The sequence below is a fragment of the Adiantum capillus-veneris genome, chromosome 7, assembly GCF_014529385.1.
Source record: "Adiantum capillus-veneris isolate H3 chromosome 7, ASM1452938v2, whole genome shotgun sequence".
Classification (NCBI taxonomy): domain Eukaryota; kingdom Viridiplantae; phylum Streptophyta; class Polypodiopsida; order Polypodiales; family Pteridaceae; genus Adiantum; species Adiantum capillus-veneris.
Genome location: NC_140937.1, coordinates 19865168 through 19876950, shown reverse-complemented (window position 1 = coordinate 19876950; position 11783 = coordinate 19865168). Strand labels below are relative to the sequence as shown.

Below are 11783 nucleotides of genomic sequence, written 5' to 3'. Positions count from 1 at the left end.
GAAGGTGCTAAGGTACAACCAGAGGAGACAATGAAAGAGCCAAGTCAGCCAGTGGAGGAGCCAAAAGAGCCTATGGCTGAAACCCAAGATGAGGAAAGCAGGCCTATAGATGAGCAAAAGGATATGGATGAGGAAAGCAGGCCTAGGGATGAGCAAAATGATATGGATGAGGCAAGGATGTATGAGGCAAGCCGATCAACCGAGGGAGACGAAAAGACCTTGGAGGAAACCTTGAATGAGGCAGAAAGAGCCATGGGGGAGACCCCTGATGAAGATGTGAATGATGACTATGAAGATAAAGCGGAGGAGAGCAACAATGACATGAACACTACAGAGACCCAGTATGGACCCTTGCTACTTGTAGATACGGTTGTTCCGGTAATGTCTATTCAAGTATGGCAAAATATGTTCAGCTTCTAACTACTTATATGTACTTGTCACCTTTTACAGAGGTTGATTATCTTGGACGTCAATGGATTGCTGCTGATGCGGGTGCCTCTCGGTGACAGAGGACCCTTTGAGGATTTGCAAACGTTTCGGATGGGAACTTGTCGAGTCGTGGTTTGTCCAGGAACCAAGGAATTTATTCAGTTTCTTCTTCCGCGCTTCAGAGTTGCCATATGGTCTTCAATGCAAAGGCAAAACTTGTCGCCACTAGTTGCAATAGTTTGCAGTGTATGCCACGCTCACACGTCAGATTTTGCCTTTTTGTATGATCAAAGAAAATGCGTTACCGTTGAGGGCCACTACCACCCTAAAAAACCACACTTACCTCTTTTGTACAAACCGTTTAGCCAAATCGGTGTACCCTTTGATGCAACTAATACACTACTAATTGATGATACTCTTGAAAAGGGAGAACTAAATCCGCCGGGAACAACTGTCTCACCACCTTCTTTCGAGGGACATTCCTTCGATTTTTACCTTGAAGACATTCTGATTCCATACTTACAGAAATTGTATCTCAGTCCATTGTTCACGGACGAGTTTGTACTTTCTAATGAATTAAGATGATTCTTCTATCATGTCTTTGTCTTGTCTAACATATATATATATATATATATAGAGAGAGAGAGAGAGAGAGAGAGAGAGAGAGAGATTTGACGTGGTAAAGAAATGTATTTCAAGCACACTTTTTCACAGGGCACAATTGAAAAATGAGCTCAATAAACTTCATGTCTTGAAAGTAATTTGTATACACTTGGGTTCACAAGAATATCTGTTACATTGACACTACTTCAACCCGACCATCCAACTCTTTGCACAAAATATCTTTTTCCCTTCGCCGCATCACCTTACGGCCAGCTAGGAAAAAGGAAAAATCTGATAGATCCTTGTCCATTGACTCTTCAATGATGTCATTTCACAAATGATGAAGACTGCATAGCTCCCTTATTGTAACCACCAATAGTAGGCCATGCTCTTTATCAATCACTTCCACATCCACAGTAGGATTATCTTCCAAACCTGCAGAAACCTGGTCCATAGGAATGTACTTACCATTTAGCATTTGTGATCGCATATACCAAAACGAGAGTAACAGTTATTGGCTTGCAATCATGTACTTGACAACTAGAGTATCAAGCGCGACCTCGCACCGTAAACCAATCTCTTCCTTTGCATACCATCCTTTGTCAAGAAGTTTGTCACAGGATGACTGCTGAAATGACTTGCACATGAACATAGTTTTTGTAACTCGGATGTTGTAGCTATGAAACAGCTCTATGAAGAGTGCAATAGGACAAAAGTTTGCAATTCTAACCAGTTTGGTAGGAATAGAGCTACGTAGAGACCCTTGTATATCCTTGTAGAGCTTACTTCGCATTGCCTCCACCATTGTTTCCTCGGGAACTGGCCAGTCCACAGTGTTCCAATCGGTTGGTAGAGGCACTTTCACCAACATGCCATTCTTATTCCCTGAGCTGAGTTGGTAAAAGTGGTCATAAAAAAAGATTCCCTCATCAGCCAGTCTTTTGCTGCTCCTCTCTGAGTACTGTAGAGAACCAATGTGGGCATGAACAACATGGAAGAGGCCTATTATGCACTCCACAGGCTCCCATTGCTCATAAGAAGAGGGATAAACATCTGCAATATATATAAGAAGAGTTAAACTAAGAGTATCAATAAGTACAAATGACAAATCTAATGTAATTGAGCTGTGAAGAATGGAGACATTACTCATAACAAGCGGGAGAAACATTGCAAAATATATAAGAAAAGTTATAATGAGAGTATCAGTAAGTTCACATGTCAAGAGTACTTACAATTGCAACGTGGTTGATGTATATCTGATACATTTCCACCATTTGCTATCACCTCAGGATGGGTAAACACATGCTGAACAAGAACTTCCTTTACACATCTTTTACCGATTTCAACTTTGAAATCCAACACTCTGGCCTTCCATGCTGAGCGGTAAACATTGATACCACTAGACCTCTTGGGTCTTCTTGGTTGCATGAGGACCCATGAACCTTTGTTTATCCTTTGTCCAACCCATTGGTTCTCTGCACTTATTGAAGCTGGTATTGTAATTGAGGATATGCTACTACTTGGCCTTCTAGGCAAAGTGCAGTTGTTGGTTGTTGGTGTGAGAGACAGTAAACACCTGGAGCCTCTTGGGCGAGAAGACGTGGACGCCATAGCTCTCAGAGAAAAGCTTTAGTGGAGGGAGATTCACTTTGAAAGCATTCTAATGGAGGGAAAGTGTTTTAGAATTCCAATATCTTGTGCGGGCTTAATGGTCACCCTCCAGTACGTTAATGACCATAAGAGAATATCAGAAGTGGGACCACATGCAAGCACCTAAAAGCTCGGTAAAAGGAAGGAAATTACTATGCTACAATCCTAGATTCGTGAAAGTTTTATGCTATTTTCCTATTTTTTGAGTCTTTCCACGTACTTTCCTACGTAACGTAGCCTTCATGCTCATTGGACGCGCTCTATTTTTCTCTCTCTTCATATGGCCCTCCAAATGACCTCTGAAATTTCCTAATGATTCAAGAGAGTCTTAGAGACAATTGTACTTTGCAAAACAATCATATGTATCCAAGAAGGGAGCTGCAATGGTGCTCAGTATGCTATGGGCCGCATAATACCAGTGAATGTCCTACTTTTAGAGTAAAATTCAATGGGAATTGCAATGCGTGTGGGAGGTATGGTCATCAAGCTAAGGATTGCATAGTATTTAAGCGTGCGATGGCCAATAGACCAACCTTAGCATGGACAGACACACCTCGAGTGCCTGCATTGATGCCTGCCCCACCTCTTGAACAAACGTCACAACACATGGTCCCTAGGGCCCAAAATGTTGTTCAAACAACACCCTTACCAACTCTAGTGCTAGGACCACAACCACCACATCCGAGAATCAATTTGTGTGGATCAAGTGGGTTGTGAGTCATCTATTGCTTGTTTGGAAGGTTATGAGGAAGATATAGACCCTACTATTGCCTATGGGATTGATGCGCTTGAAGAAAGTCCACAAGACTACATGGAGGACTATTAGGGACAAGTCAAACCTGTCTATCAAGTAGTTGTTCTTGCTGCAAGAGGCCAAAATATCAATTACACTGCCAAGCCAAGAGACCACCTCTTCAATGCTATGAGTCTGGAGGTCCACATCGTGTGGCGAGTATCCTATCAGGCTAAAAAATAATGCAAACCAATCAAGCGAGCATGTCTACAATGCCGATACTCATGTATAATCAATGTGGCATAGATCATTTGATTGCCCAATGTCCGAATAATCCAAATGCGCCAAAGATCACGCCATTAAACTTGATTAAGGTTACAAAGGAGCCATCACAAAGTACACCTATGGTACGGATAACGTACTCACACGATCGATGCTCCAAAAACAAAATTATATTCTTGAAAAAAGAGACACGACATCAATTGCCCAATCTCAGAAGAAGAAGAAAACACGAAGGAAGAGATTGCAAAAAGCAGCGAAGTCAGACCCCAGTTCAAAGACCAACATAGGGAATGGTGATGGTCCCGTATATGTGAACGATGTTGAAGAGGATTCTGATTCACGTGAAACCATGGAGAGCAAAACGACCACTAAGAAAGAAACCAACAAGGAAGATCGAGCCACAATGGCAAGGATCCAAGAAGAAGATAGGAACTTATCCAAACCCTACAAAGGAGATCAAGCGAGTCAAGAAATTAAGGAGTTTGGTAGAAGATACCTAAAGGGATCTAGAACTAGCACTAGGCAGATCTAGATTATAGACACACTGTTCCCTACGCAACAACAACCTCACAAAGTCCATAGATCCCTAGCCATACCTAGTGTCATCCAAGAAGAAAGTGACTTAAAGTCATGGGAAAGTGGGCGTACTTACTTCTTTTTGGAAAGAATGTTTATAGAGGGACTACCTGACCCTATCGAAGAAATGGAGCTCCCATCTTCCCCATGTCAAGGGACTGAAGCCCAAAAGGTGCCGTTAAATATTACCAAATTGATGGATTTCATGGCTTCATAAGTTAGAACCACCATCATGTCCAAACTATAATGAGACCCTGAGCTATTCTTAGCTCTTCGAGCTTTCCTCAATGGAGAATTGAAGGTCGGGCTACCACAATTTTCACATATGGATGGACCTAGGGAGATGCCAATAGAGGAGGAACACTTAGATCCACAACCCCAACCTAGATGAGAACCCTGTTGCAGAAATACTTGTTAACAAGTTGGGACAATACTTTGAGGGCAATGAATCCAATGCAACCATATCAATCACTACCAAGGGATTAACTGTGAAGAGAATCCTTGATGGTGGCACTGGGGTTAGCATTGTGACTAAAAATTAATGGGAATCTATGGGAAGACCTCACCTTGGGACCACAACCATAGTAGTAAAGATGGCCAATGGGTCTATTGTTAAACCTATTGGGATGCTAGAAGATCTCAAGATCAAGGTCTTTGGACATAAAATAAGAAATACCTTCATTGTTATGGATTTCTCTAAGCACACTATGGCATCTGAGATGATCTTAGGACGTCCTTTCACGAGGGAAGCAAAAATAGTGCATGGCTGGTCTAAAAACCATGTCTACTTGCAGTTCCAAGATTTGTCATTCGAGTGGATCTTCTAATTGGTCGAGCACATCCTCTAGGAAACAAGTTTATAATTGATCATAGATCTGACACCACAGTTTACTTGGCCCCATTGCAGTATTGTTACACATGTAAAGTGGACATTGATGTTGGGGAAGATTCTCTTTATATGGATGTACTACGTGGGATGGTTGAGTCGGACAATGTGGATTGGGTCCACTTAGCAGCAACCATATACACTTGGGGAAATAGGGGGACAACTAGGGTAACACCTAAGGGGGATGAAATGCCACCACTCATACCCTTAAATATGCTCGAAGCAATGCATTTAGCTTCTAATGACCTACAAGATGAAGGTTTGACTGGCATTGGAACCAGTAGCGTCTCACAAGACTATAGCCCACACGATTTGGGGTCAGAATAATCAATTGAAATTGACTCTAAGGATGAAGAATCTGAGTTAAATCTTAGTGAAAATGTGGGGACAAACCATTCAAGGCGCAATGGTACCCTAGAATATGACAATCTATCCAAGGGAGCACAAGACATAAGTAGCGATTCATCTAGTGACTCTTCATTAGAGATCGGCCGTAATAAAAAATTAGACAAGAAGAGTAAGAGATGTAAGAGGCGATGATATCAAGCAAATGTGCGTGCTAGAATAAATGAAAAGAAAGCAGCCAAAGAACAGACAGAGCTTAAAAAGATCCAAGCAAGAGTTGAGGCTCAAGAAAGACAACAACGTCTTAAATGCCAACGAGAGGCTAATCTGGGAATCACGGAAGCGTTTTTTGAAGATAGTGATGATGATTCATTGGAATTTGAGCCACCTCTATGATATCCAATTGAACTAAATAGCCTCTATGGGAGAATACTATATAACGCATTATTGGATACAGGAGCTCAACATAGATGTTATCTTATGGAGTTTGGTGTCAGTTAGGAAAACCACCCCTATCCACAAGCACCATCCAAGTCAAGGGTGTCAATAAGAAGAAGACCAATGTTCTTGGAATCCTACACATTCCTGTTATTTATGACAATGAAACCGTGGTTCAAAGCTTTTTGGTCATGCCTGTTGGTACTATGGAAGGTAATAAACCTGGGGCACAAATGGATGTCTGCTATCAAATGTAATATCGATTGGGAGATAGGGAGTATCACGACGTAGAAACCAACTCGTCGCCCTACGGCTCAAGGAATAACACCTGAAATCTCACCTCTTCATAACACAAAAAACAAAAACATATTGCCAATCCAAAAAGTCACAACATCCTTGCCAGTAGCACAACCTTCTAAAGCTTCAACTTCCATGGCTACGACTGACAATGCTACATCAAAGGCTCTATGTGATCTGACCAAGGGTACATATCAATGGGTCCCCAAGGTACTGTTATCGGACCCCCTATGGTTCAGGTTAATTCACAAAGGAAACCTCAAAGGAAGGCGTCCACTCAGGTTAAGAAGGTGAAAACCAAATCATGTTGGATTCCCAAACAATTGTTAGAAGCCCAAGGCTACTGTGATGGAAATGATCAAATTTGGGTACCTAAACATAAATCATGTCCTTCCCTATCCACTACAAAACCATGTGAGTCAAACCTTGTGATTCCAAAGCCCATGGAAGACAGTGGGAAGGGAAAGATCACAGAATGCTACACACCTATTCCAGAGCTAGTTTGGATTCCAAGGCAAACCAATTTATTCAGGTTAGCTCAAGAAAGGGGGAGTTCCATGAAGCTTCTAGCTCCTAATGTAATGCATCCAGAGGTAAAATCTTCTACACAACCTCCACCTACCATAGGTAGCCTCCATGAAGCTACAAAAGATTTGACACCTCCAATTGTTCAATTATTACCTGATGCACTACTTCAAGTTCGTTCATGGGAGAGTACCTTACCACCTTGCAACTTGATGAGGCACCCAAGATAATAGAGAACTATTGGCTAAAATCCTCACCTATTAACATTTGGAATTACTGGTTCCAAAAAGTGATGACATCCTTTTAAAGTATGATTTACCCAAGGAAGGTTCGAGTCTTCATTCACATCAGCCTATTGAATTATTTCCCTCTTACCCTTCTTTCCTTGACCAACGTTGGTCAATCTAGTACTTACTTTAGTCCTAGCTGTTGTGTACTTCTCTTAACGTCAACCTAATAGACCTTAACTCAATTGTATTTTATTCAGGTACTACGCTTGTTCTAGTTGGCAATGTTACAATTCATGATTTTTTATTTGCATTTCCTAGAATATCATGTATGCATCTCACTTATTGCACGCCTGCACATGCTGCCTTTGAGCTTTCACAATCTTGTTTTTCTTCTGTTGTGGATCCCGATGTTGCACTGTTATATTCCGAGGGTGGAATCTACATCCGGAAGGGGCCATGTTAACCACCGGCGTCCACTTCTAGTAGTCAAGGGCCGGGCTTGTCGGTCCAATAGGAAAAGGGTAAGAGTGATCGCCGATGAGAGGCCCACTCTAACTGGAACATTCAAGGGTTAGTTGGCTAAGTATGGGCGCCCAAGTGTGAATGGGAGAGCTCATATAAAAGTCACCTAAACCTAAAAATTATTCATTCTCTCATTTGTGCAATTGAAGAGTGCTCTTGCTCCATCTCCATCTTTTCTTCATCTCCTTGTGTGTGTGTGCGTGTGTGTGTGTGTACGAGAGAGAGAGAGAGAGAGAGAGAGAGAGAGAGAGAGAGAGAGAGAGAGAGAGAGAGAGCATTGCAATGGCGCGGTGACGGGGTGAGGCGGTTGAGCGCAGCATAGCGGTAGCTCCCTCTTCTTCGCGGCGAGTAATCCTCCACAAAGGCGAGCGTAGAGCTGTGAGTGACACACCCTTGCTCTCTTGAGCTTGCTAGATTAATCTGATTGTGTACTTGCAGCCATTTGTGGCTTGCACATAATGTATGGTAATTACCTTGCTCAACAGATGTGCACAGTTTTGTTTCTGGTCGACATGTTTTTCAACCAATGAGATAGCGTGCTAAATTCCAAATGTTTTGCTCACAATTTGCACTTTCTTGGAGTGTAGACTATGTAGGATTATGTGGGGCATTCCAAAGGGTGGTTTTAGCACGATTTTGTGCAGCCTATGCTATGTATGCATTTTGCAAATACAGCTTGAGCTAGGTATAGTTTGTAGGTACCGGGTTCACAGGTTTACAACGTAGTTAGATAGGTACAGATCCATAGGGCCGCTCGTTTAGGAGTGGGCTTGTTTGCCAGGATTTTGGCATTTTATGTATATCATTTGTGAATTTGTTTACTGAGATTCTGAGTGTCTGTATGCTTTATGCTATTGGTTAGATTTTTTGAGTTTTCACTCAGTTTTCAAAGGAAACTCTGTCAAATCTTTCTCAGATTCTTACCATGTTCCATGCGTATCTATGGTTATGCTCTCTGACGGTTTAGTGGTTCAGTTTGACTCCCACTTTGACAGGTTTTGTCAGCTTGGACACAATTAATGTTCTTGTATCCACTCTTGTAGGAGTGAGGATTGCATATCCATATGTGGCTATAGACAGACAATCACAGGTTTCATAGATTTTTTTGCAAGCAGTTTCTCTTGTGGGATGCGTTTTGAGCTAGTTTGCTCACTACTTGCATATATGGTTATGCTCTTTACGCTCGATTGAGCTGTTTGTCCTAGTTGTATGCTTACAAATATAACGGATTGTGATGCTGGTTTTATGCATATGCGAGCATCGGGTTTGATGCGCTTGATCATGGTTTCCATGATTGTGTAGTGATCAAGTGATCTTCCACTTTGTTGCCAGTTTGGCATGGTTTATGGTAGAGATTGTGCTTGAGTTTTTTGCTCAATTTACAAGGGAGGCTCTGCCAGATTTCTCTCAAGATTTATCACCATAGATTTAGTCTTTTGGCATCCATATTGCAGATATGTGTGACAATTTAGAGTCTACAGTGATGACTCAAGAGAGACGGCGATGTCATAGTTGCCGATATATGCGAGAAAATTAACAAATTGTGGGTGTTAGACATTGCTTAGAGAGCACTCTTTCCGAATTCATTACGGATCATTATTAGTGATTTCCAGAGGAGCTCATGGTGGCTTGGTATATCCTATGCATGTATATGAGGTTTGAGACATCATAATGTCGATATTGTTGCTGGCATGCTTTGAGCAAGAGACAAGACGTGTCTCATTCGCAGGTGAGCTCCACCATGCTCACGAGATAGAGTATTTAGCTGTGCAAGATGTGCCAGTAGACTCCGTAGAGACAAAGGTATAGTGACAGTGCTCTAGTGAGACACATCAGGTGTTGTCAGAGTTTGTACACACAGAGGTAGAGCAGGTTTCCTCCCTGGAGACACAAGCAAAGATGACAGACATGGATTTCTTTGATATGCTCATGCTAGAGGCTGATGAGGTGGTTCCAGGATGTACAGTTTTGCCTATGACGTAGACATCCTAGTGTCGACGTTGACACATCCATACACGCTGGGTAGTCTTGATGATGTTGTGATTACAGATAGCATAGGGAAGATGAGTACAACCAGGTTTACACAAATTTTGTTAGTGTTTGGGCATCTCATGTACGACCTACTAGTATCGAGGCCCAACCTAACAGCTGCAGTGGGAGCATTTGCAATAGGGATTGTTAGTTGTATGATGACTGGCACTATAATGATGCATAGTGGAGTTTTGCAGACCATATAGAGTGTTTGCGGGATTTACATGCAGGCTCTAGGATGGATACACACGCTCGCCTATCAATAGAGCCGATACGATTGCATGTAGATCAATTGAGCAAGCCAGTGGGTGTAGTTTGAGAGAGTCTCTCAGCTGTTTTCTTGTACATACTAGTAGTTTTGCTAATAGGACCCACTTATCAATACATTTGTCTTTAAGTGGGAGATTGCTAAGGGAAAGGCGTCTGAACCTTTCTCGACCGCTCAAGCTATGGGTGGTTGCCCATTACTTACCTTATTGTGTGTACATATATACAACAATAAGGAGTAGCTCGTTCAGAGCCCTACTCCACCCACACAACGTCTACTCTCACTGTGCGTGTGACATCTCGTTCCGAAATTACAAGAACTATCAAAGAGAAATTTCAAGCTCCTTAATTTGTTTTTGAATATCATGACTTCGTAGTAGGAAATGAGCTATGAGGTAGGACACAACTTTTGTTTTCTTATGGAATTTGGAAAGACATATTGTTGATCGACTCTTCATCATACTTTCGTATGGCACTAACGTCAACCGTGCGCTATCTATTCTTGTGATACATTCTTTGTATAAAAAGTTTAATTGGTGTTTTGCTTTTAATTTTATAGCTCCTCTAAGACGAGACTTGCTGTTCGAGTGAAGACCATGATGAGAGATTGAATGAGTGCTTTAGTAGAAGACAAATGGGTAGTTTTTTTTTTTGTTAAATGAAGGGAAGATAGACATGCACCTGGATAGGTGGGGGCTCCAGCAACGACGTGGGGAAGGTCGAAGTTGGTTCCCTTGATGTGAGGATATTTAGAGGTAATGAGGCTCAAGCAAGCACCAAGACCGCCGCCAACGTCGACAATGCTACGGAAAGCCTGGAAGCCATGGTAGATAGCCAGCAGGTCGTTCATGACCAAGTGGGAGAGAGCAAGCATGGCGTGATGGAAGAGTTGATTGAAGGCGGCGTCAGTTTGGATGAGAGAGAAGGCTTTGAGGCCATGAACTCTGGCGAAGAGGTCACCACCGTGCAAGACGGCGGTGTGGAATTTGTTGTAAGTCTGCCAGAAGACGGGATGCTGCAAGAGGAGAACGAAGGGGGCGATGGAGGTCGACGACGTCGACCGCAGGAAACGGGAGGTGGCCGCCGGGAGGCCATAGCTTGTTTTTGGCCCTGTCGCCTTCGTGGTCGAGGCCAGCAGGCCGTAGCTTGCCAGCACTCGCAGGATTCGATCCAGTGCCGATGCCGCCTCCTCCACTGACGCTGTTCGCCCTTCCAGATGAGCTGCTATTTGGGCTGCGGATAAGTAGCCATCACCTTCTGCCTCTGCGCCTGCATGTTGCGCCAGGATGTCCATCACGTTCAGCTCCACCGCTGCCTTAAGCGCCATGGGCAGCACACCCAGCATGCTTACCTCCATGGTCCTCGAGCAATTACCTGATTCTTCTGCTTCAGAAGGGCTTGGGCTCATCGTGTCTTCTGTGTGTGTGTGTGTGTGTGTGAGAGAGAGAGAGAGAGAGAGAGAGAGAGAGGGAGAGTGAGGAAGACATTCGCCACTCAATAGCGTGGCACGTCAGACAAGCACTTTCCACAGGTCCATCGTTTTCTTTTAGGGGATGGTCACGTGAGGCTTAGTTAGAACTAAGCCCCGACAGTCTCTGATAGGAGCTCAGCGCGTCCAGGTAGAGAGAGAGGAAGAGCAAGGTGCAAGTAGGAGAGAGAAAGCTAGCGCTGACCGGCAATGGGTGGGCATAGTTGTGCGACTATGCATTTTTAGGCATAGTTAGCGTACGAAGCCGGTGGACACCTATGAAAAGCTGCCTCACGTCAAACTTTGCCGGCTCATCTTACAAAAAACTAAGCCTCGCGTGACCATAGCCTTAGCAGGAATCTTTTTCAATTTCATTGCAATAAGTGGTTCGTTTTGTAGGCATGCGATGTCACTCTGATGAGTCTCCATTCTATTTTGAAAACAAATAGTGCCCTCTGCCACAACAAGGCGTCTCAAGACATACGGTGGCATTGCCTTTCA

At 43.1% G+C, this 11783-nt stretch overlaps 1 protein-coding gene across 2 annotated transcripts in view; it reads right to left on the bottom strand.

Annotated features, from left to right (window-relative positions):
* LOC147453524 (desmethyl-yatein O-methyltransferase-like) overlaps positions 1 to 11274 on the bottom strand; it is a 25713-nt gene extending 14439 nt beyond the window's left edge. Inside the window, exons 1-2 of one of the 2 annotated variants that reach the window (XM_086517158.1) lie at positions 10496 to 11274; positions 1171 to 2085 (exon numbers count right to left, since the gene is read on the bottom strand). In XM_086517158.1, coding sequence (XP_086373284.1) covers positions 1544 to 2085; positions 10496 to 11222 — 1269 coding nt within the window. In that variant the 5' untranslated portion in view covers positions 11223 to 11274 and the 3' untranslated portion in view covers positions 1171 to 1543. Of the gene's footprint in view, positions 1 to 1170; positions 2086 to 10495 lie in introns of those variants that run through there. The other variant, XM_086517160.1, reaches the window with a different exon arrangement.
* Between the last annotated feature and the right edge of the window lie 509 nt (positions 11275 to 11783).